General features: G+C 32.1%; 1 protein-coding gene across 1 annotated transcript in view; it reads right to left on the bottom strand.

Annotated features, from left to right (window-relative positions):
• The window catches only part of LOC139515996 (ryanodine receptor-like), a gene marked incomplete in the record, with an annotated part of 134,798 nt that overhangs the window by 60,800 nt on the left and 49,154 nt on the right, over positions 1 to 24,844 (bottom strand). Inside the window, 19 exon segments of the mRNA XM_071305798.1 lie at positions 2,321 to 2,350; positions 4,124 to 4,370; positions 4,983 to 5,131; positions 5,543 to 5,667; positions 6,096 to 6,378; positions 7,547 to 7,645; positions 9,021 to 9,119; positions 9,409 to 9,461; positions 9,714 to 9,829; positions 10,496 to 10,645; positions 11,449 to 11,625; positions 12,104 to 12,179; positions 12,758 to 12,879; positions 13,312 to 13,393; positions 13,772 to 13,958; positions 14,158 to 14,428; positions 14,815 to 15,628; positions 16,213 to 16,272; positions 22,099 to 22,227. Coding sequence (XP_071161899.1) covers positions 2,321 to 2,350; positions 4,124 to 4,370; positions 4,983 to 5,131; positions 5,543 to 5,667; positions 6,096 to 6,378; positions 7,547 to 7,645; positions 9,021 to 9,119; positions 9,409 to 9,461; positions 9,714 to 9,829; positions 10,496 to 10,645; positions 11,449 to 11,625; positions 12,104 to 12,179; positions 12,758 to 12,879; positions 13,312 to 13,393; positions 13,772 to 13,958; positions 14,158 to 14,428; positions 14,815 to 15,628; positions 16,213 to 16,272; positions 22,099 to 22,227 — 3,269 coding nt within the window.

The following is a 24,844-nucleotide window of genomic DNA, read 5'->3' on the forward strand; positions in this document are numbered from 1 at the left end:
TAAAGGGCAATAACTCCTTAAGAGGTCAATTGACAATTTTGGTCAAATTGACTTATTTGTAGATCTTACTTTGCTTAACATTTTTGCTATTAACAGTTTATCTGTATCTATAATAATATTCAAGATAATGACCAAAAACTACAAAATATCCTTAAAATTACCAATTAAGTTGCAGCAACCCAACAATGGTTTGTTTGATTCATCTGAAAATTTCAGGGCTGATAGATCTTGACCTAATGAACATTTTGACCCCACGTCAGATTTGCTCTAAATGCTTTCGTTTTTGAGATATAAGCCAAAAACTGCATTTGACCCCCATGTTCTATTTTAAGTAACGGCGGCCATGTTTTTTGACGGATCAAAAATCGAAGCACACACTTTGAGCAGGATAATCTAAGGAACAATCATGCTAAGTTTCATCCAAATCCATTCAGCAGTTTCAGAGGAGAAGATTTTTTAAAGTTAGCAAATATGATGAACAAATTGTGAAAAATTGTCATTAAAGGACAATAACCCCTTAAGGGGTCAATTGACAATTTTGGTCATATTGACTTATTTGTAGATCTTACTTTGCTGATCATTTTTGCTGTTTACAGTTTATCTTTATCTATAATAATATTCAAGATAATGACCAAAAACTGCAAAATTTCCTTAAAATTACCAATTAAGTGGCAGCAACCCAACAATGGTTTGTTTGATTCATCTGAAAATTTCAGGGCTGATAGATCTTGACCTAATGAACATTTTTACCCCATGTCAGATTTGCTCTAAATGCTTTCGTTTTTGAGATATAAGCCAAAAACTGCATTAGACCCCTATGTTCTATTTTAAGTAACGACGGCCATGTTTTTTGACGGATCAAAAATCGAAGCGCACATTTTGTGCAGGATATACTAAGGAACAATCATGCTAAGTTTCATTCAAATCCATTCAGTAGTTTCAGAGGAGAAGATGTTTGAAAAATTGTTAACGACGACGACGACGACGACGACGTCGACGACGACGACGACGGACGCCAAGTGATGAGAAAAGCTCACATGGCCTTTTAGGCCAGGTGAGCTAAAAACTACAAAATTATGGGAGAAATATCCTCTCTTACAACATATCATGAATGTGCCAATCATAACAGTATTTATCAGTTTTCACTTTGAAGTTATCTAAATTAATACATTTTCAACTAAAATATCGGAAATGTATCTAAAAATTAAGACAGAAATTGTTAATTCAGTTGGATGACATCGTAAATTCTAGAAATATGAATTGCAAAAGTGTTGTTCTTTTAACATGTATGAAAGATAATATTTGTTAAATAAAGTTTGTCATTATAAGGTTTTCTAAAACTATTGTGAAAATCAATGACTGTTAAAAACATTTTTCTGTTTCAGTAACATGGATCTCGTTAAACTTTATGATCATCCAATAATCTGACAAATGGATACAAAAATATAGAGAAAGGTCATCTTTAAGTTTTGAAATTTAAAAAGTTATGTTAAAGAACTGAAACGAATATTTATGATATAGAATCCTGTCAGATGGAACAAGTAATTGGTGATTATCTATCAATTTCAACAACAAATATTGGTTTTTTTGAGAACTGACTAGTTACAACAAACTATCTACTTGGAATGATGCAGCCCATTGTAAAGAGGTGACATTCGCACCCCTATATCAGTATTATCCAACAGTTGATAGGATTCTAAGGAAATCACTAATTTACATGACTGGGAGATGCTAGTAAACAACATGCATGACAGGTTGATCAGAAATTTGTGTATAAGTCTGCCTTTTTAAAAACATATAGCAGATTTTTTTTCCATTCTAACACTTAAAACTGTTTTGTCAGGGCTTTGAAAAAGAACTTTTCTTCTCCAGCCATAGCAATAATTTTCAAATAAGAAAATAAAATAAATATAAAATCAACAAAATATAGAACAGATTTTACAGTAAAAACTAAAACTGGGCCACAAAAAATTAAATAAAAACATCAACAGGAATGTGTTTACGAATAACTTTTAAGTAGTTGTCCATTTGAGAATCAGGCAGAATAAAAAATATACAATACATCTTCGACATAGATCAGATTTTATACTATTTTAATATTCAACATCTTGCATTACAAAATATAAGGTTTATCTCCCTTTGAATGACTTTTTTACAGCACATTCTATACAAATCCATTAACACAGCACAAATCAAAGAATTTTTTTTTCATATCCCAAACAAATGATGATAAAAAATAATTATTCTAAGGATTTTGAACCTTTAACCTTTTGTTTTAATCGTCTGCTTGATTCTTAGATAGAAAGGTACTTAAACTTACCCAGGTTTTCTTCAGTTCCTTAATTGTAAGCTTCAGTGCAAAGAAAACAAAAGTAATTTCCTGTGCTTATTTGCTTTAAGCTAAGGCTGGATGTAAAAGCTTGCGCTTATTGAGTGTTATTACTTTTAAAAAATCTTAAAACATTTGAAAAATTTTATGGAAATTTTAGAAATTAATACTAATGTTTTGCTTTTACCAAATATTTTGTTATCATTATATTTATGAAAAGTGGACGTTTTTTTTTACATAGCGGTGAGGTTGTTTTAAAATTGCATGGTAACGAGGAAATCAATTATTCCAAGTTTTTTATGAAACAGAAAGTCAATAAATTGAATTGGGTGGAAAGTATATTTTCATTACACTGCAACTTCTTTATACCAACATCCTATCATTACAAAACCAGCTATAACAATTGATCAGTTTAAAAAGTAGAAATCAACCTGCAACTTGAAAATATTGTTTTGCCCATTGGTTTTGTAAATTGTATTGTATTAGCATGGTAATATCCTCAGCTCCTAATTGTTAGTGATTCAACGAAATTTGAATGCCAAGTCATTAAATATTTTGACATTACAGCTGTTTCCATTGCAATTTCCTCAAATGTTTTAAGATTTTTTGTATACTATCACGGTGATTCACCGCACTATATTATATTATCAATGCCTGTTCTATTTGTGTTAGTGAACTAATGATATTTTAATACTGTATATATGTTCATGCATTTGGTGCAAAATTTATAAATTCTGATCTAACTACTATAAGTTTAGTTTGTGTATATGTTTTAGCTTAATACAGAATTACTCAGCTAATTTGCATTTATAATAAAATGCAGGCATGCAGAAAGCTATACCCGTTAAATATACATTGTTTTGTGACTTAATTTCTTCTTTATCTCAAATGTAAATATTCAATTTAAGAACATTCAAGCATTTTAATTAAGTAATTTTATTTCTTCTTAATTATTTTGATAGAACTTATATTTCTGTCCTTTTTCAAATAGTTGATGCACATCTGAATTTGTTAATAAAAAGAAGAAGTTCTCATATGATTTTATACTACATGTAATGGTTTGTTTTTCCAAAGGCAATAAAAAGGGTTATGACACACGCATTTGATATGCTTTATGGGTGCATTAATTAAATACCATTAAGTAAAGGTGTTATCTAATGATTTCTACAAAAAGGCAATAAAAATAAAAAATCTACTTGATATGATTTCTGTATTTCACAACTATAGTTTCTAAAAACAATAACCTTCACCAGAAAATATAAAATGTTGGATAGCAAACAAAACCCAAAAGACCTACACAGAACATCTAAAAGGGTCAAAGGTACCCAGAGGTAATATTTTTAAAACAAGAACTGGATATTTGTAGACATAATGTATCATTTGAATAAAGTCAATACTGTAACATAAGACACTCGAGTGCTTTGTGCCCTCACGGACAACCAGTATCCTGAAAGATATATCACAGGGATTGTGGTACCTCTACTTAGAATGTTGTTTATCATACCTTCATACCAAACATAATTGCCTATTTGCATTTCAAGCATTTGGACCAAAAAAATGATTTGTAGAAGACCCTAGATTTCAGAATCACTGATAAAGTAAAACCCTGTTAAAATTTCTGACTGCTGTATTATTTATCACTGTCAGTTTGAAAATGGGGGAATTTAATCAATAAAGAAACTATGGTAGAAATCATATCAGAACTTTTCCTAATAGCTTGCTACAAACCTGCTGTGAACTGATGAAGCTATATATGATAATAAAGATGAAAGAATGTAACTATGGTAACCATACCTTAGTCTGTTCCACTTGCTGGAGCGTGAAAGAGGGTCGTCTCCCCTGTTGTTGTTGAAAGGATCCCCTCCTAGCAACAGAACTTCTCCTTCCCTGACTAGCCTCTGGCATGCCTGAAGTTGTGGATTGTTGTTGTTGTTGAGCTTTATTCAAAGTGTTCACCATTAATTGCATGACTGTTTCATGCACACATAATGCTCTCATCAAATCTGGATGCTGGAAGAATACTTTGTTGTCCATTAACTCTCTGAAATTTGAAATTCCATAACAGATAAGATTTTTATTTTATAATTGTATCAATAAACCAATTTTTTAAGATGTTTTGGCCATTGGCCTTCTTCAATTCTTTATTTCTCCTCACAACTACATGGCTGACATTACATTTTTCAATCATTTAAAAGATGTTCTAGATAAAGGTTCTTGGAAACGTCATGATTTTTATTTTAATTTTGATTTACATTTCGAAAATGTGATCCCTATATATGAATTTGAAATAAATCTTATCTTATCTACCATTAATTTTTTTGAAATAATTCTCCCAAAAGGAGGTAATATATGAACCTAGTTTCAAGCAATTCTCATCACTGTTAACTTTCAGATCAAAAAAATTGCAAAAAAGACAGATAACAGTCACTATAATAATTGCAATTTTTCAATGAAATGGGTTAGTTGGATGGAGAGTTGTCTCATTGGCACTAATACCACATCTCCCCATGTCTAACTTAATGCAGATAATCCTTACAAATTATAACTTTTTGAAATATTCTGCTAAGTGACTTAAGTATTTTCATAAAAGCTTAATTAAACACTTGATAAAAATATAAAAAGCATATTAAGATTCCATGGTGAATATACATACTTGAGACTATTTTTCATCAATTCCTCTTCGTCTCTATCAGCCTGTACTAGTAAAAGAGATCTTATATTCCCCAAAGCTCTCAGTAATATATTGATGTCGTCTTTACTGGCATTACTTATAACATAGGCTTTCTCTAGAGCGGATAGAAGCTGAAATGTCAAATGTCAAGAAACATGATTTGAGGTTTAAAAAATTGAACTAGAGTTTCAAATAGGGTCTTTAACTTCATAAAAGAGCTGTGATTTTCTTAAAGTGTTTTAGGCCTCAGAGATAGAAAGATCAATGTATCATGATAAAAATTGTTTGTTTATATACCCTGAGGCTTAGGTATCACTGATCATTGTAAAGACAATTTTCAATTCATGGTTAACGAGTATGCTACAGCCAAAGAAGAATCTAGGTACTGTTAGCTACAGAAAATGATTACTTCACAACTTGTTGAAAACGCATCAAGGTAATCATATTCAAACAAAACTTTGCAGCAAGTCCAGACAATATTGTTTCTATAGTTACTGACCTCAATCAAAATAACAATAAACACATCAAGTACTAACACCTACCTCACCAATACCATTATACTGTCTGTACAATAAGCTGAACATTTCTCTGACTAGATCCTGGTTCACAATAAAGTCCTCTTGGGCCCAGGTTATCATAGTTTTCTGTATCAGTTTTTGGATGGTGTCTGTACAAATAAAAAAAAATGCATTATACCACAAAACTCAAATAATATATAACAGAAATGCAAGTTTGGTTTTTATCTATTGATTTTGAAACTTCCTTCGGTAGATCCTTTTTTAATTCCTAGTTTTAAATTGTGAGTCAACCTTTCTATGTTCATTCTTAGACATCACTTTTGGTCTTTTTATTTTTTTGTTTGTACCTTGCTTATATTTTCCGTTGGCATTGTCAGTCTTTCCTTGTTTCATTCAATTAACAACTAATAAAATTAACGGTACCAATTTTCTTGCACCAGATGCGCATTTCGACAATACATGTCTCTTCAGTGATGCTCGTGGCCAAAATATTTGAAATCCAAAGCTTATATAAAAGATGAAGATAATTAATACAGCAAGGTGAACATATAAATGTGTCCATACACACAATCCGTACCTATTTTGTTCTCCTCTGGCTCTTTGGCGTGAGTATTCTCCTCTTCCTTCTTTTTCAACACTAACTGCATGAGTTTCTCCCCCATTGTTGGTGTGTTGACTGGTTCCTCTTTGGCTTCAGTCTCTGTTGGTTTGTCCTCTTGTTCTGGTTGTGTTGGCATGGAGCAATGTGTCAGTATCTGACTGTGGAAATTCCATAGCATATCTCTGATGGATAACCCACATGGACATGGCAGACCATTCTCATCTTCTTCTGCTGATTTGAAAATCAAAAGATTCCTCATCTGCAGCAGAAAATATAATCAAATTATTATATATCTGGATTTTTAATAATCCTTAAACATGAGAAGTATAAACTGTTATCACAGAGACATGTCTCATCTTTTTGTAATAGCAATACTTTAATATCTAACACAAGTTATGCAAATATTCAAAGTCAATGAACCATGACTGAGTTACATGGCTGAACAATCTCCATGTAAATGAGATGTGCCAATGCTTATACAACTGCATACCAAATACCATTGACTTACTGTAAGTCGTTCCCAAACCTAAATACAAACATAAAATTGTAAACTATGTAGAACTATCAATGCCAATGAACTATGAAGAGGGATGGGAATATATAATCTCCATGGAAACAATACTTGCAAATGCCAATAAATTTGCATACCAAATATCATTGACTTAACATTAGCAGTTCATCTTAAACTGATCTAATCACAAACTAATACATATAAACTAAGATCAGTTTCAAAGTCATTAAACTGTGACTGAGGGGAAAGCCAAATATTCTCCATGGAAATGAGATGTTCAAATGCTTATACAACTGAATACCAATTAACATTGGCCTACCACTAATGCTTCCCCTTGAACTGACCATATCACAAACTAATACTTGATAACTTAGAAAAATTTTCAAAGTCAATAGACAATGACTAAGAGGGGGAGCCAAATTATCTCTATGGAAATGAGATATGCCAATGCTTATACAACTGCATACTGAATATCGTTGACCTACCACTAATGGTTCCCCTTCAACTGACCTAATCACAAACTAATATATGTAAAATAAGCAGTTCCCAAGTCAATAGACCATGAATGAGGGGACAGGGCCAAGTAATCTCCATGGAAATGAGATGTGCCAATGCTTATACAACTGCATACCAAATATGATTGACCTACCACTTGTGGTTCACCCTAAACTAGACAAACTAATACATTGTTGACGTCGCCAACGCCAGAATCAGCATACCTATGTCTTGCTTTTTGACTCCGTCAAGGCGAGACAATAAAACAATAACTTACACATGTCCGGAATAAAACAACAACCTTTTAAAAATATTTCAAGAATAAAACAACAACTTAAAAATTTCAAAAAGCAAACTGCTCAAACATTTCAGAAATGGAACAACAACAATAACACTTCCAGAATAAGGCAATTTTACAGACCTGTTCATGTGGTGGGCATCTGAATTCTCTTGTCATTCTAGCCGTTACAGATGATGGAAGGTCAGCTTGTTTGATATCGTTGTACCTTTTCTTTTGGTCCTGAAACAGAAAACCATACCATAGCTAGGACTTCAAATTTTGTTGGTTGCATTAGAAGTTCACCAAAATAATAGAAGACAAAAATAGCTGACTCCCTTTCAGCACATCACAAGATATGTTTCTATTCTGCTTTACATATATATTATAATTTTCATCAGAGGCATTTTGAAATGCAATAAACAAACATGTTATAGCTAAAATATGGCAAAATAGATAAATCTAACAATTTCCTACTGATAAAATAAAAAATGTGGTATGACTGTCGATGAGTCAAATATCTACTAGAGACCAAGTTGTCACAGAATATAAGTTCCGTCATAATATTTATTCCAAAGATAATTCATTATGTAACAAAAGTTCCAATTGGAATTATTGTTATGTGATATTTATTCCATCACCATAATAAAAGGACCGATGCCTCAGAATTTTTATCACATAAAACAAATTCCAATAGGATGTTTTATTACATAATAAATTATCTTTGGAATAAAAATTATGGTAGAAATTTTATCTTATAACTGGTATAACATTTTGACTTTTATCATTTTGACATATCACTCATTAAAATGAAAAAAATGGAAAAAAATCTTATGTAATAATTATTCCGATTGGAAAATATATTATACAATATTTTTTCTGACCCCAAAATATTATTATTTCTATCCATTACTAATGCCAGATTGGTAAATTGGTATTTACAATTATTATAAGAACATGTATCGTGAATATGGGAAATAATTGTTCCCAATCTTGTAGATATTAAACAATCATTTCTAAATTATCCACAATTACTGGTATGCATATTTTACCTTTAAATGATGTTTTTCTCAATAGAATTAACATTTATATTTCACAGCTGAACTTGTTAACATATTTAGTTACCTTCAACATATGTTCCATCATTTAAGAACATAAATATTTTCTCATACTCATCAGCCTCTATGTTTCAGTATACATTAAGGTGTTGTATACAGGTGAATATATCCAACTCATTAACACTTTTCATTATACATAATAATCATATAATTAGAATTTAAACCGGTTTTGATTTAGAATACAATCAACATTTAAAATCTGTTTTAATTTATATAATAATCAATCAGGTGAAAACTAAACTTCAGCATAATAGGAACATTTGTTATACTCATCAACATATAAGATAAGTTCCTAATATCAGTGGAATAAATATAATACAGATGGAAAAAGTATTCCATGACACAATTTCCGCAGAACAAATATTATTATAATATTGTTTCCCTCAGGAACAAATATTATTAGGAACAAATATACGTTGACATAGATGTAAACAACTATAGCTCTCCATACAACCTTCAACAATGAACATAACCCAACCGTTAAAGTTAGCCATACTTACATGTTGACAAGCATAGACAAATTTGTCAGAGAATGCAGTAATGGACTCCACTCTATGTCTCAGCTGAATATCACATAGATGCTGAAGGATGTGACAAACCTATAATAAAAACAATGAGAAATATAGGAATAAATATTATTGGTTTCAATGAAATATCATGATTTCCAAGTCAAATAAACACCATGCAAAATTTCACATGTGAAATTAATCCTCTAAATTCATACAATAATATATGTTGTCAAGACCTTGTCTAAAAAGGAAGTGGACATGCGTAGAAAATGATAGTCAATGATATAAAATTCTTATATAAGAAATATCCCAATTCAAATTCTAAATGATAAAAAAATGTGGATTTTTAAAATTGATAAAACTAATTAAAACTAATTACCTCTAGTTTAACTGCATCCTCAAGTTTCATGTGCAAAAGTCCTACTCTGGAACCTACGAAGCACAGCAATAAATAAATAAATACATTCAGCTATTGTGTATTACTTCTAAGTTCTAAACATTATCTTTTTATAAATCATAAGTAGTTACATGTTTATGTTTATCTTTCTAATAAAAAAAAATCTTCTTGAGGTTATTGGGTGACAGAGTAGATAAATAAAATGGTACAGCATTAACTTCATAAAACACATCTAAGATTTTCTACCATCAATCATTAGTCTTTATCTAGTTAATGTATTTACTAACCCGACTCTTTATTATCATCAAACACCTGTGGATTGATAAGAATCAGTAACTTCAGTAAATCTCCATCACTGAATCTTCCCATCACCAAAAGTTTGTCACAAACCTTTAGTAAAGGTCTAAAATAAAACAATAAAAGTTAATAAGTTATTACTATGTTGGTTTACATTGTTGCTATTAAGATGATATTTGATATTTTTTTCTGTTTGAAATATTTGCGGTTAAAACATATACATAGTTTAGTATGACGTCCATTTTCACTGAACTATTTCACATTTTTATTTAGGGGCCATGATTTTCTCGCTGCATTGAATCCATTGCCACCTTTGGCTGTTATTTCCTTAGGTCAGGTTGTTGTCTCTTTGACATATTCCCCATTTCTGTTCACAATTTTATACAAGGTATGTCTATACATATAAGGGCTCATTAAATCAAAATATTAAATAAGATATGTTTGCTACTTTCAATGGTTATTTGAGCACATTGGTTTCTACTTATTTAAATTGGTATGCATAATAATCATCAACTTCAAATCATGTGATTCAGAAACCTACCATCATTCCCGGGGGAAATGTAAGTGGAATCCCGGGGGAAATGTAAGTGGAAAAAGGACTAAATCCTGGGAAATTTAATACATTGTATTCCCTATCCTAAATATGGCATGTATAGTTTATTTTTCAAGTTGAGTTTAATAAAATAAATGTGGTATGATTGTCAAACAAACCAAAAAAAGACCAAAAGTAAACATCCATGTTTTGATATTTCTATTGCATCAAGTAACTTACACAAAAAGATTAGCATTGCTGCCTCCTATTGGGTCTCTGATATGGGCAGCTCCTTTGATAACAGCCTCTCTCAAATTCTGCATAACATAAGTCTTCAGAGTTTCCACAGGGAAATATGGTGCTGTTGAATCTTTGCCAGCTGTTTTTACCCTTAAAAGTAATATTTTCATTAAAATAAGACAATGTCATATGATTGCCCATGAAACAACTCTACACAAGAGACCAAATGCCATAGAATTTTAGCAATAGGTAAATGTATGGTCTTCAACAACAAGCAAAATGTAATTCATTTTTCAAACAATTCAAAAATCATTTTGTTTACAACTTTTAGGTTTTTGGTTTCATATTCTCCATAGTACAGATAATATTTTACTAGATGCTTTTATTCAACAATATAAACTAAGACTATGTTATCCAACTCATATAAGCAGTTCATTTCTGTAATACACTATAAATACAATGTTATTACTGGAAGATTTTTTTTTTTTTTTTCATTTGACTTGAAAAATCTCAAATTAATATGATACACTGCACAAATGTATGGTGCATCAATACAAACATTTTGAGCTTAATCACTGGGACAAGTGGACAAAAAGCTTCAAATTAAAACATCATGAAGATAGACTACAACAAAAATGTGTCCTCAGTACACGAATGCCCCACTCGCACTATCATTTTCTATGTTCAGTGGACCGTGAAATTTGGGTAAAATCTCTAATTTGGCCTTAAAATTAGAAAGATCATATCATAGGGAACATGTGTACCAAGTTTGAAGTCAATTGGACTTCAACTTCATCAAAAACTACCTTGACCAAAAACTTTAACCTGAAGCGGGACAGAAGGACGGACAGACGGACGGACAAACGGACTCACAGACCAGAAAACATAATGCCCCTCTACTATCGTAGGTGGGGCATAAAAATTGCTTATAGAACTTTATTATTTATAATTACCTCGTGTCTATTTCCTTTTCTGAGATAGCTAGTTGAGGTCTGATAGATACACTGTCGTCCATATTAGGTATGGTATCTTTGATTTTAGTTTCATGTCCAATACTTGTTTTACGATACAATCTGAGATCCTTAGTAGTGTTTGTTAGTGGTACAATAAACTCATTCTGTGTCAGAAGTCTGCAACAAAAAAATACCATACAATTTTAAAGTATCTAATTGCCCCATTTCATTAATCTGTAATGTTATGTTTTAATCTCTACATATTTGCTATAATTTTTAATTTGTTCTGATAGAAGATAAAATAGAATATAGTGTTATCAAATGGCTAACTCTGTATTGGCCCTGGTATAGATATGAGGTTAGATGAATTATTCAAGAGACCCTGAAGAGCTAACGGTCAATGCAGCTAATTCAAGAATCTATACTAGGGTCAATACAGAAACAGCCAGTTTAGTTTATACTATGCAGGTACAGCAAATCAAATTTTAACTATTTATTTCAATACTGATGAGATTTCTGATTACCTTTCCATGTACTTTATCTATTCTATATTATTCATTGTATTATATTTATATAAAGTTCCACTTTTTACATGCAGATATCACTGTATACAGTTAAGGGCTGACTAGACCATATATATATAATACTAACATACCTTGCTCTAGCATGTGATTCTAAATGCATAGTTATAAGTAAATTATGGTAACCAGTTCTGATAGGTCCTGACATATCTGCAAAAATAAAATGAATTAATATTTAGTTTTTTTTTTACAAATGTATATATACTTTGATCTTTTACTGGCATGAGTTGTATAAACACTGTATACTCATTTATTTATAGGTATACTGATAATTTCTTAAATATCAAATAATTCAGAAAGCATCAATAACCAAAAGCAAAATTTGGATGCAAATTAAAATGAAAGTTGATTGAAAAGTTAGGCATGTGGTTTACCATGAAGACAATGACTTTTCATGAAGGTTTATTCAGAAAAGCCATTTGAAAATATCTTATGGCATATTTGCAAGTTTCTATAGCTATCAATGACAAATTGGTATGAAAGAGAAGGGCAGGTTGTGACCCTGGGACTACAAGGTCACCATGGGCTTTCCATGACTACATTTTCTTTGTAAAAGGCATTTGGTCTCTGGTGGAGAGCAGTGCTATTGGCAATCATCTTATTTTCATATGGACTTCTGAAACTGGCTTCTAGTTTCTATAATTAGACATTCAGCCTATACTTTAATCAATTAATGACTTAACTAAACTTTGATTATAAAACATATCTTGGTTAATTGGGAGACTTACTTTCACTTAGCACACAATACATCAGTAGCCTCTCATCCACATGATGTGTTAGAGCATTGGCCACTCTGTGGTTTCCATGGGAACATACAGCTTGGTACAATTCAAGTGTCTTGGCATGGAACCTGAAAAAAATGATGGTAAAAATATTTTTTCCAATCAGAAAGCCTTACTCAACAAATGGAAGTTTTTAGTGATCTTGACTGGCTATACAGCCCTTGCACAGTCAGTTTGCCTTACTAACAGAATGTGACCTGTTATATACTGCTATTGGTTTTTCAATAACTAGTACCCAAAGAAACCCAACAGCAAGATCAGAATGACCTTTTCACCAACAATTATACAACTATTGCATAATTGAGCTTGTTTCAATTCCTGTATTTTTCAAGTGTTTTCTATTCCTTTCAGTTTGTTTAATTTAAATGTACGAGATCAAAGTTTACTGGAAATAGTTCAAGATTTTTACAATTCAGATATTTAATCAATTTCATGTTATCCAAACTTTTGCAGCCACAGACTATCATGGTCCTTCAATTCTAATGTGTTAATGTACTCACTCTAACAGATCTTTTTGTTCTATCAATTCCAAGATATCCATGCTTCTGTCCTCCTCTGGTATATAAACAGCCATCATATTTACTGTAAACAAATTTAGATGTTATTAATATTAATGCCGTTAATAAGAAATCTTTCCACTTCAATTGCTCTGGACAGATGATATTATTTACATATAAGTCTTGTCTACAAAACTTCAGGTCATATTAAAATATAAACAAATTTACTGTAAAGTTGAGTTGTGAGTCCAAATACCCCCCCCCCCCCCCCCCCCCCTGGAAATTCCTGGCTACGTGCCTGCAATCCCCATTCATTCTCAATTTAAATCTAATTACTTTTATGAGAAATAATCCCAGTCTAGGAACTTCTAAACATTAGAATGTTTTCAAATATAAATCTTAAAAGTAAATACTGTTGACATATTATTTGATTTTTTTAATCTGATTTAACTTGAAGACCTACCTGGATGGTCACAAAGCATGCTCCAGCCTCTGATACCTGACAATTTAAGTGAATGTATGCTTAACATCTGTTCTGGGACTCTGGACCAACAGCCATCAGTCAGGGTCTGGACATCAAGTCTTGGTGGACATGATGGCACAGCCTGTTTTGGTCCTCTAAATACTGCAGCTGACAATGGCAGTGCGAACTGAAAGAAGAATTATATATTTAACTTTTGTTTAAATAAGTCTTTAACAGTGTTCTATATTTTCCAATTATAAAATATAAAACCTGTTACTTTTCTACAACTTTTGAAACAAATTTATAAAAACTAGCACCCCACGAATATGAAGTAAGATATGTAAATGTTACACAGTGGCAGTATTTTCCAATTTGGTCCCACTTACCCTTGTAAATCCCAGTTCAAACTGGAGCATTTCTTTTATTGTAGGTTCACAAATCACAGCAGGGAACAACTTTGAGTTGGGTTCCACTGCAAATTTGTTGGCCACCTCCTTGCCGTTGACGCTGAAGCTCAGCATGCCACTAGAAATATCTATACAACAGCCAATTATGATACCAGGTGTTGCTCTCTTTGATGTCACTTCCTGTAAAGAGCTGCCATACCTCTGAAGCAGGTCACCAGCAGACACCATGTAACAATTCTTTCTACTCAAGCTAAAATATCATATAGGATGGATAGAAATTTTATTTCGATCAATTTTGATGAGAAATTGCATTTTTAGTTTGTTAATGCTTTCTTAATTAGTAGCTTGCTACATTTTTACTTGTAATTTGGTTTGTTGAGAAATAAAGATATTTAGAGTTACATTGGTTGCAATGAAATACAGATTTCCCAATGAAATATAAACCCATGATTTCACAAAGGTTTACATAATTGGAACATGATTGTGATGGTGATAATAATAGAGCAATTAAACAGGATCTTTATTCATTGGTAAGCCCTAAGGTCAAAGTCACTCCATGTATTTTTTTTTCATGATCAATTCTCAAAATTACTTTAATAATCTCAATTCAACCAAAACCTCAGTAAAACTACCTACCTCTGTTTTAAATTATAGTCGTCATCAAGAACTGACACGACAACATGTCTAATCTTCTTTGTTTCAAATGTTTTCTCATTAAAATGGAATCCAGGTGTCACCCATCCTACAAACACCTGTGCTGGATCTTGACCTGGGAATATCCTAATGGAGTATTGGTACTCGTCAATCATGTCAGCCATGGCAGAAAGTTCAGCAAAATCACTGTCAGAGTGTTCTGATCCTTCACTACCGCCAAAATCCCTATTTAAGTTTTGTCTTCTACCCATGGCATCCTGAAACTCATAGGGAATCATTCCTCTTGGAGCTTCAATGTTTATTACAGGTCCTTGTGACGGCTGTCCGTTATCACTTTCCACTGAATCCATCGTTTGTGATGTGGGTAATGTGTGGACTTTAGTATCATGGTCATGATATTCACGGTGTTTATTTCGACTTCTTCTAAACGATGAGGCTTGCTTACGATCAAGACTGCCATATTCTACACTTCTTGTTCTTTTAGACTCTGCAGGGGACAGATCCCTACCCTTTTTCTTGAAGATGTTTGTAAATGTATTTTTGCTCTTTTTATTTCCTTTCTCCCCAATAGCCTTAGCAGTGTCCATTAACTTGTCTCCTAGTACAGTCAAGCGTGACGATTGTCCACCAGAATGGGAAGATAACTGTGATTCGCTGGCAGCAGACTTCATTCGTCCAACAGATTTGTCATCCTGGGTACTATCATCAAGAGAATGACCTTGACCTTGTGGACGGAGAAATTTTTTACGTCTGTCATCAGCTGATATTGATTCCTCTGTGTATCCTCTTTCTATAGCTACAAGAAGATAATCCATTTTCTTTAACTTTGTATAAAATGTAAGGAATTCATATTACCCTGGTAACCCTTTACAGCAGATTCCATTCATATATTTATCAAAGGTGCCTCTGGGTTTGAATGTTCTCAGAACAGTATATTCAGAATTCATCTGTTCAGGTCAATTCAAATCACATCAAATTGTAAGAAATATTGCTGCTCAACTGAAACAGCTTACTATATGCTAATACTGAGGACTCATTTATTTTCATTGGTATCAATTTTTTCGTGATGAGGAAAACTTGTATATTCTTGGAGATTTAATTCGTGGTTTTGCCGAGGTCTGCGTACAAGCCTATAGAAAATTTGTCATTTGTTAAATATTTTTTAATTTTGTGGTTTACCTGAACCCACGAAATCGATGAAAATTGTTATCCAAAGAAAAATAATGAATCCACAGTAATAGATTTACCAGTTTTCACCTAAACAATTTTGTGTTTCAGCATTATTACACAACACCTCAAAAGAAAAAATAACCAATTTTTTTGTCAATAATACCAAAAAGTACATTTTGGAATCATGTAAAACTAGAATATGTTACTTACATTTCTCGTGGCCCCCATTCATCATACTATCTCTGCTGTAACTATCATCTTCATCATCATCTGTTAAAAAATCATTCATCATATTTATATACACAATATTTTAACTCTTTTGTCAATTTGAGCTTTACACAAATGTTTGAAAACATTACCTGTTTGGACAATTATTCATCTATTAAATACTTAAAATTACTTCACACTATATCTCAAAACTTTAACAGGGAATGTTTACCCTCACAGAGTTTTGTAACTGACTTTTTTTTCTTGATTTATCAGCCAAAGATCTAGTTTTTAATGTTCTAGCTCATCAGTCCATCTAACAGTTTCTTAGTCTTCTATTGTTCTGAAAAACCTTTTATCTAAATCATTCAGAAGGGATCTTCATTTTATTTCATATACTTTAAATTCATAAATTTATGTTTTTCATTTAAGGTGGTACCTAACACTACAGGGAGATAACTCTGTAAAATCAGCTAAACGTTTTAATTACGTTGTGTTGTTAAGGGAATAATAATCTTCTCGATGATCAAAATAAGTGTTTGTCAAACTGTTATATAACCAGTGTAAGTTTTCTGATAAAACGGTTGGTTCAAATTTTTTAGAATTTTTATATTTTTGTCAAAGGGTCAAAGTAAATACTTTTAATAAATTTCAAGAAAATTAAACGAGCCAAATTAATTTTAGTTAAAGTGTTGGGTACCACCTTAAGGGAAAAATTACATCCTTTAATAAAATTAGTTGATAGAAAAATTATCTCTTTCAAAATTTTGTATGATTATTTCTTTAACAGGCATTTTACATAAATTAGGACATTAGTTTTCACGTTTTGAATTGTTTTACATTGTCATATCGGGGCCTTTTACAGCTGACTATGCAGTATGGGCATTGCTCTTTGTTGAAGGCCATACAGTGACCTATAACTGTTATTTTCTGTGTCATTTTGGTCTCTTTGTGGAGAGTTGTCTCTTTGGCAATCATACCAAATCTTCTTTTTAATATATAGGCATGTTTGTTGATTTATTTAGGGGTTGGGATTCTCACTGAAAACAATATGCACACACGGAATAAAAATATTCATTGCATTCAATAATAGTATCACCTACTAATATTGATACAGTCTAATATACCTTTAAAATTTCTACACACAAAAAGAGAACTTTTTTTATAAAATTATACGCAAATTCATTAAAATTTTTCCATATGTCATTTTTAATTCTCCAGCATAAATCTATTGCTGTAAATAAATATTACATTCAATATATAACAAGTTGTAATAAAATCAATTATCAATACATATTTGATTTAGTACCTTACATAGACTGATCATAAAACAGACAAGACCACATCAATTTTATCCAAGGGTTTCCCTATGTTTCTTATATCATTTTTCCTTTTTCAACTGTATATCTATCACCTTTTAATGGATATGTGCAAAGAAAAAACTGTTCAAATCAATTGGCATATGGCTTCTTTTTTATCATCAGGTAAAAAAAATGATACATAAACTCATCATAGATACCAGGACTAAACATAGTATATACGCCAGACGTGTGTTTCCTCTACAAAAGACTCAACAGTGACGCTCGAATCCCAAAAAGTTAAAAAATGCCAAATAAAGTACGAAGTGTATTTTAGTTCTTGAAGAATTAGATGAATAAATAAAATTGATGTGGTCTTCGAAACTGAAACTTCCATTGCAATTGTTAATAGGGGTAAGTATAAATGTTGCTAAAGATGTATCAGTAAAAACATTGGTTAATCATAATGTTATAAACACGAGTAAATCTTCAAATAAAACATGTACATATTAAAAAAAATATGTAAAAATGATTTTCAAAATTTTTATTACTGAAGTCATACAAAACTGTATTTTATTTCCTTTAATTCCTATTATTTTTTCAAATCGTGCCTTTAAAGTGAATAATGATTGTCATGAAAAAAATTATAACTAGGTTCTTAATATAGAATTTTTAATACTTAAAATTAACAAGAGTGCACACGCTGAAATGTCTCGCCTTCTATACTAATCATTGATATTATGTTGATAGTCCTAAGTATAAAGCTTTATAACAACTGTCTCATTAACTTAACATTAACCAAAATAACTAAACAAAGACCAATGAACCATGAAAATGAGGTCAAGGTCAGATGAACCATGCCAGGCAGACATGTACAGCTAACAATGCTTCTATACAACATATATAGTTGACCTATTACTTATAGTTTAAGAAAAATTGACCAAAACACAAAAAATTAACAGTGTGCAATGAACCGTGAAAATGAGGTCATGGTCAAAAGAAACCTGCGCTACTGACATAAAGATCATAAAATATTTCCATTCACCAAATATAGTTGACCTATGGCATATAGAATTAGATAAATAGACCAAAACTCAAAAACTTAACTTTGACCACTGAACCATGAAAATGAGGTCAAGGTCACATGACATCTGCCCGCTAGACATGTACACCTTACAATCATTCCATACAACAAATATAGTAGACCTATTGCATATAGTATGAAAAAAACAGACCAAAACACAAAAATTTAACTATAACCACTGAACCATGAAAATGAGGTCAAGGTCACATGACATCTGCCCGCTAGACATGTACACCTTACAATCGTTCCATACAACAACTACAGTAGACCTATTGCATATAGTATGAAAAAAACAGACCAAAACACAAATATTTAACTATAACCACTGAACCATGAAAATGAGGTCAAGGTCAGATGACACCTGCCAGTTGGACATGTACACCTTACAGTCCTTCCATACACCGAATATACAAGCCCTATTGCTTATAGTATCTGAAATACGGACTTGACCACCAAAACTTAACCTTGTTCACTGATCCATGAAATGAGGTCGAGGTCAAGTGAAAACTGTCTGACAGACATGAGGACCTTGCAAGGTACGCACATATCAAATATAGTTATCCTATTACTTATAACTAGAGGCTCTAAAGAGCCTGTGTCGCTCACCTTGGTCTATGTGCATATTAAACAAAGGACACAAATGGATTCATGACAAAATTGTATTTTGGTGATGGTGATGTGTTTGAAGTTCTTACTTTACTGAATGATTTTGCTTCTTACAATTATATCTATAATGAACTTTGCCCATTAGTAACAGAGAACTATATTTGGTAAAAATTTACATAAATTTACCAAATTAATGAAAATTGTTAAAAATTGACTATAAAGGGCAATAACTCCTTAAGGGGTCAATTGACCATTAAGGTCATGTTGACTTATTTATAGATCTTACTTTGCTGAACATTATTGCTGTTTACAGTTTATCGCTATCTATAATAGTATTCAAGATAACCAAAAACGGCAAAATTTCTTTAAAAATTACCAATTGGAGGGCAGCAACCCAACAACCAGTTGTCCAATTCATCTGAAAAATTCAGGGCAGATAGATATTGACTTGATTAACAATTTAACTTCTTGTCAGATTTGCTCTAGATGCTTTGGTTTCATAGTTATAAGCCAGAAACTGCATTTTACCCCTATGTTCTATTTTTAGCCGTGGCGGCCATCTTGGTTGAATGGCCAGGTCATCGGACACATTTTTCAAACTAGATACCCCAAAGATGATTGTGGCCTAGTAGTTTCAGTGGAGATTTTGTAAAAGATTACTTAGATTTATGAAAAATGGTTAAAAATTGACTATAAAGGGCAATAACTCCTAAAGGGGTCAACTGACCATTTTGGTCATGTTGACTTATTTGTAGATCTTACTTTGCTGAACATTATTGCTGTTTACAATTTATCTCTATCTATAATAATATTCAAGATAATAACAAAAAACAGCAAAATTTCCTCAAAATTACCAATTCAGGGGCAGCAACCCAACAACCGATTGACCGATTCATCTGAAAATTTCAGGGCAGATAGATCTTGACCTGATAAACATTTATATCCCGATGTCAGATTTCCTCAAAATGCTTTGATTTTTGAGTTATAAGCCAAAAACTGCATTTTACCCCTATGTTCTATTTTTAGCGGTGGCGGCCATCTTGGTTGGTTGACCAGGTCACGCCACACATTTTTTAAACAAGATACCCCAAAGATGATTGTGGCCAAGTTTGAATTAATTTGGCCCAGTAGTTTCAGAGGAGAAGCTTTTTGTAAAAGATTACTTTAATTTACGAAAAATGGTTAAAAATTGACTATAAAGGGCAATAACTCCTAAACGGGTCAACTGACCATTTTGGTCATGTTGACTTATTTGTAGATCTTACTTTGCTGAACATTATTGCTGTTTACAGTTTATCTCTATCTATAATAATATTCAAGATAATAACCAAAAACAGCAAAATTTCCTCAAAATTACCAATTCAGGGGCAGCAACCCAACAACCCATTGACCGATTCATCTGAAAATTTCAGGGAAGATAGATCTTGACCTGATAAACATTTTTATCCCATGTCAGATTTCCTCAAAATGCTTTGGTTTTTGAGTTATAAGCCAAAAACTGCATTTTACCCCTATGTTCTATTTTTAGCGGTGGCGGCCATCTTGGTTGGTTGACCAGGTCACGCCACACATTTTTTAAACTAGATACCCCAAAGATGATTGTGGCCAAGTTTGAATTAATTTGGCCCAGTAGTTTCAGAGGAGAAGATTTTTGTAAAAGATTACTTTAAATTACGAAAAATGGTTAAAAATTGACTATAAAGGGCAATAACTCCTAAACGGGTCAACTGACCATTTTGGTCATGTTGACTTATTTGTAGATCTTACTTTGCTGAACATTATTGCTGTTTACAGTTTATCTCTATCTATAATAATATTCAAGATAATAACCAAAAACAGCAAAATTTCCTCAAAATTACCAATTCAGGGGCAGCAACCCAACAACCGATTGACCGATTCATCTGAAAATTTCAGGGCAGATAGATCTTGACCTGATAAACATTTTTACCCCATGTCAGATTTGCTCTAAATGCTTTGGTTTTTGAGTTATAAGCCAAAAACTGCATTTTACCCCTATGTTCTATTTTTAGCCGTGGCGGCCATCTTGGTTGGTTGACCGGGTCACGCCACACATTTTTTAAACTAGATACCCCAATGATGATTGTGGCCAAGTTTGGTTTGATTTGGCCCAGTAGTTTCAGAGGAGAAGATTTTTGTAAAAGTTAACGACGACGGACGACGACGACGACGGACGACGGACGACGGACGCCGGACGCCAAGTGATGAGAAAAGCTCACTTGGCCCTTCGGGCCAGGTGAGCTAATAAGAGAGAATTCAACATTACAAAAAATCTGAACTTTTTTTTCAAGTGGTCACTGAACCATGAAATTGAGGTCAAGGACATTGGACATGTGACTGACGGAAACTTCGTAACATGAGGCATCTATATACAAAGTATGAAGCATCCAGGTCTTCCACCTTCTAAAATAAAAAGCTTTTAAGAAGTTAGCTAACACCGCCGCCGTAGCCGCCGCCCCCGGATCACTATCCCTATGTCGAGCTTTCTGCAACAAAAGTTGCAGGCTCGACAAAAATCAGGGGATTTTTTTCTTTTTCTTCTTTGATATTAACTAGTTGTTTTATGTGAAACAGAGAGGGAGATCGTCAGGTACATGTTTTATTATCAAAACTTAACCAATGCAACTTTAATAGCTATCAAGCACATGTTTACTCAAACTCAATCAAATTTAGCTATTAACAATTTGTTAATCAGTTAGTATCAAAGGTAAACTGTTAGGAAAAGACATAAGTATAAGAAAACTAAATTCAATTTCAAATGTTGTCATGGGTTTTCAAAGTAAAGTAAAACTGGAAAAAAGAACTTGGATAAGCCACATTTTTCGACATAATTAGTCAAAATTTTAACAGGGTATTTTTTCATTGTCTCCAGAATTAACTTACGACTAGTGGCTGGTGATTGTAAGTCACCGTTTGGTTGTCTACTTGGTGTATCAGTTTGACTAGATGTCTTTCTGGCGTCACCACCACTGCTTGTTGGACTGCTACTTTCTGTCGTTTTCCTTACAGATTCTGTTTTATAGAAACACATGCTAATCACATGCTTTTAAAATAAGTCTTCAAAATGGAACTTTCAGGGTGATATCTTACTGATAAATAATGTCCCAAAAGGACTTCAAATCTTATGCCTTTAAAGAAAATTTGAAGTTGTGTATACTTTTCTGAAAATATTTACAGTTCTTATTTCTGAAGGCAACTTTTGTGACATAAATATTACTCAATACCTAAAGGTAAATCAAGATATAGAAATAAATGTTCCCAATGTGGGATGCTCTTTTATACATTTATGAAAATTTAACAATCAATCAATAATTTTATTTGAGATACACTCTTTTCAGCAGTTCCATTTTGAATTCTTAGCTTGTTAGATTTATTCAACTGTGAAACATCAATTGTAATATATACAACATGAATAATAATTCAATGCATACCTCATTCAAAATTCTGTTACATACAACTTTGTTAGTTTACGACAAAGTTTGTATGTGTGAGGTGAATAATGAGTACAAAGCAGTGAAGAGAATTAGAAAAATAATGTCCACTTTTTAAAAACAACTATCCTCAAGATTTAAAACTGGGGAAAAAATCAAGCCATAATGACCTGGAGCCTAATGAGTCACATTGTAAAAAACAGCTTTCATTTCCACTGACTATTAATTTGGATCTAAAGTGGGCCTCATTGGGGTCTAAGCGTGAAGCGGGATTGCCGATTTTTTGTAAGCGTGACGCGCGAGTCAAATAATTGTGTCTTGAAAACAGGAAATGAGGTCTAGCGCGACCTGGGAAATTACAATAAATGAGAATTGCTTACCTACATAGTGTAAGCAGGATACGGGAATCTGAAAAAACAATAAGCGGGATCCGGGATCGGAACCCTCCAATGAGACCCCCTCTAAACATTCATCACCAGACCTATCATCATAATATGTTTTGGGTAACACCATTTTACATCTTAAAAGTTTCGATGGTGGTTTGATTTTTATCAATAAGTATATACAACATTTCTCAGAGAGTTTTTTTTTATATATCATTGAAAAATGTACAGAAAACATTGCATGTTTATTGAGATAGTGCAAGTAGACTGTAGTTTGTCCGTTAATCTTTGTTTGGTCATGGTATTTGTCTGTCTTCTCTGACTTATAAGTTTTGATTGCATCTGTTGTATCTCCTCTCTTTTATCTTAATATGCATGTATCACCTCCCCATTGTCTTCATAGGCATGTATCTTCTCCCCCCTTTCTTAATGAACATGTATGTCTTCCGCCTTTTCTTTAAAGACATGCATAGAAATGTTGGATAAATTGTCCATTTTCAAAATGTATAAATCATTTGAGAAGAACACATTCAATTAATTTAAGAGAGAAAATCAGATAGCAGAACAAATAACATAGATTTCCATTTCACACAGCTCAAAATTAAATTGTAAATGCAGTGAAATTTAAAGTGCAGTAATAACATTCAGATGTTATCATATGTTAATCTGCATTCACTTGATGTGACAAGACACATATACTCTTACCATAATGTGTGGTCACTACAAAATAACTCGGACCATGGCCTGAAGGTCCATCTGCGTCAAATAAACATTGTATTTTGAAATCGATTGTTAACGAAGAATAATTCCAACATAGCTTTTTTAAGATTTTTAGAAAATTCAGATTTACTGTTGCTTGAATTTTAAGATTTGAGTGAAAAGGCAACATTTATTGATTTTAATCATTTATTTATTACAATTATTTAAAAAAAAATATCAATATAATTAAATAAGATTTTACTGCCAGTATGACAGGAAACCAGTACCACAAGTTCACCAAAAATTGCAAGACCTTCATATACCATCTAATTGTGCACCAGTGCCAAAGCCATGTGCAAAGCTCTTAATTGCCCAAAGTCCAAAAAAAAATGTATGCATTTTTTATTATGTTTAATAGCATATTCTTTTTATTATATTTCATTTAAAAGCATAGTCTATTCTCATATTCTAAAAAAATATAATAAAAAAATACCTTAATCACATTTTTTTCCCATTCATTATCATTTTTCATATCTCTTAGCTTTGAATACAAGAATAAAGTAGTTTTAATACATTTCATAATTTTTTTCACAGAAACACATCTCTTTTTTTTTATCTTGTGTGATTAGTTCCTAAATCTATGTTCTATAAACTATATAAATTAAATAGCATGCAAAAAATCCAGATCTAATAAAAAAAGGAAAAGTAGTTAAGAGTTATAAAATGCCTTGATGTGCATAATTACTGTCTGTCTTCCAAAATTTCAGCAATAGTATTTTGTTGTAGCCACTTTTGAAAGCCTCTTTACCTTTGCCTTTCAAATAATCTAAGACAATTAGTCAAATGTGTTTTCATTCCTATAGCTTCTTAACTTCATGATAAATTGATATTTTTTTTATTCATTGACACAAAATTAGTAAAACTTAAAAATAAAATATTAAAAAAGTGTCTTTTTTTAATAAAAACAAATGAAAAAGGGTTCAACATTTTTACATTTTTTATGTACCTGCTCTGTATCAACAAAATTGATTTATTATCAGAGTAACTTGCCTCTGCTATATCGGTAGTGACACATGTATTTTCAATTAATTCTTCTTTCAGCTAAAAATTATTAGT

The sequence above is a fragment of the Mytilus edulis genome, chromosome 3, assembly GCF_963676685.1.
Source record: "Mytilus edulis chromosome 3, xbMytEdul2.2, whole genome shotgun sequence".
NCBI classification, from domain to species: domain Eukaryota; kingdom Metazoa; phylum Mollusca; class Bivalvia; order Mytilida; family Mytilidae; genus Mytilus; species Mytilus edulis.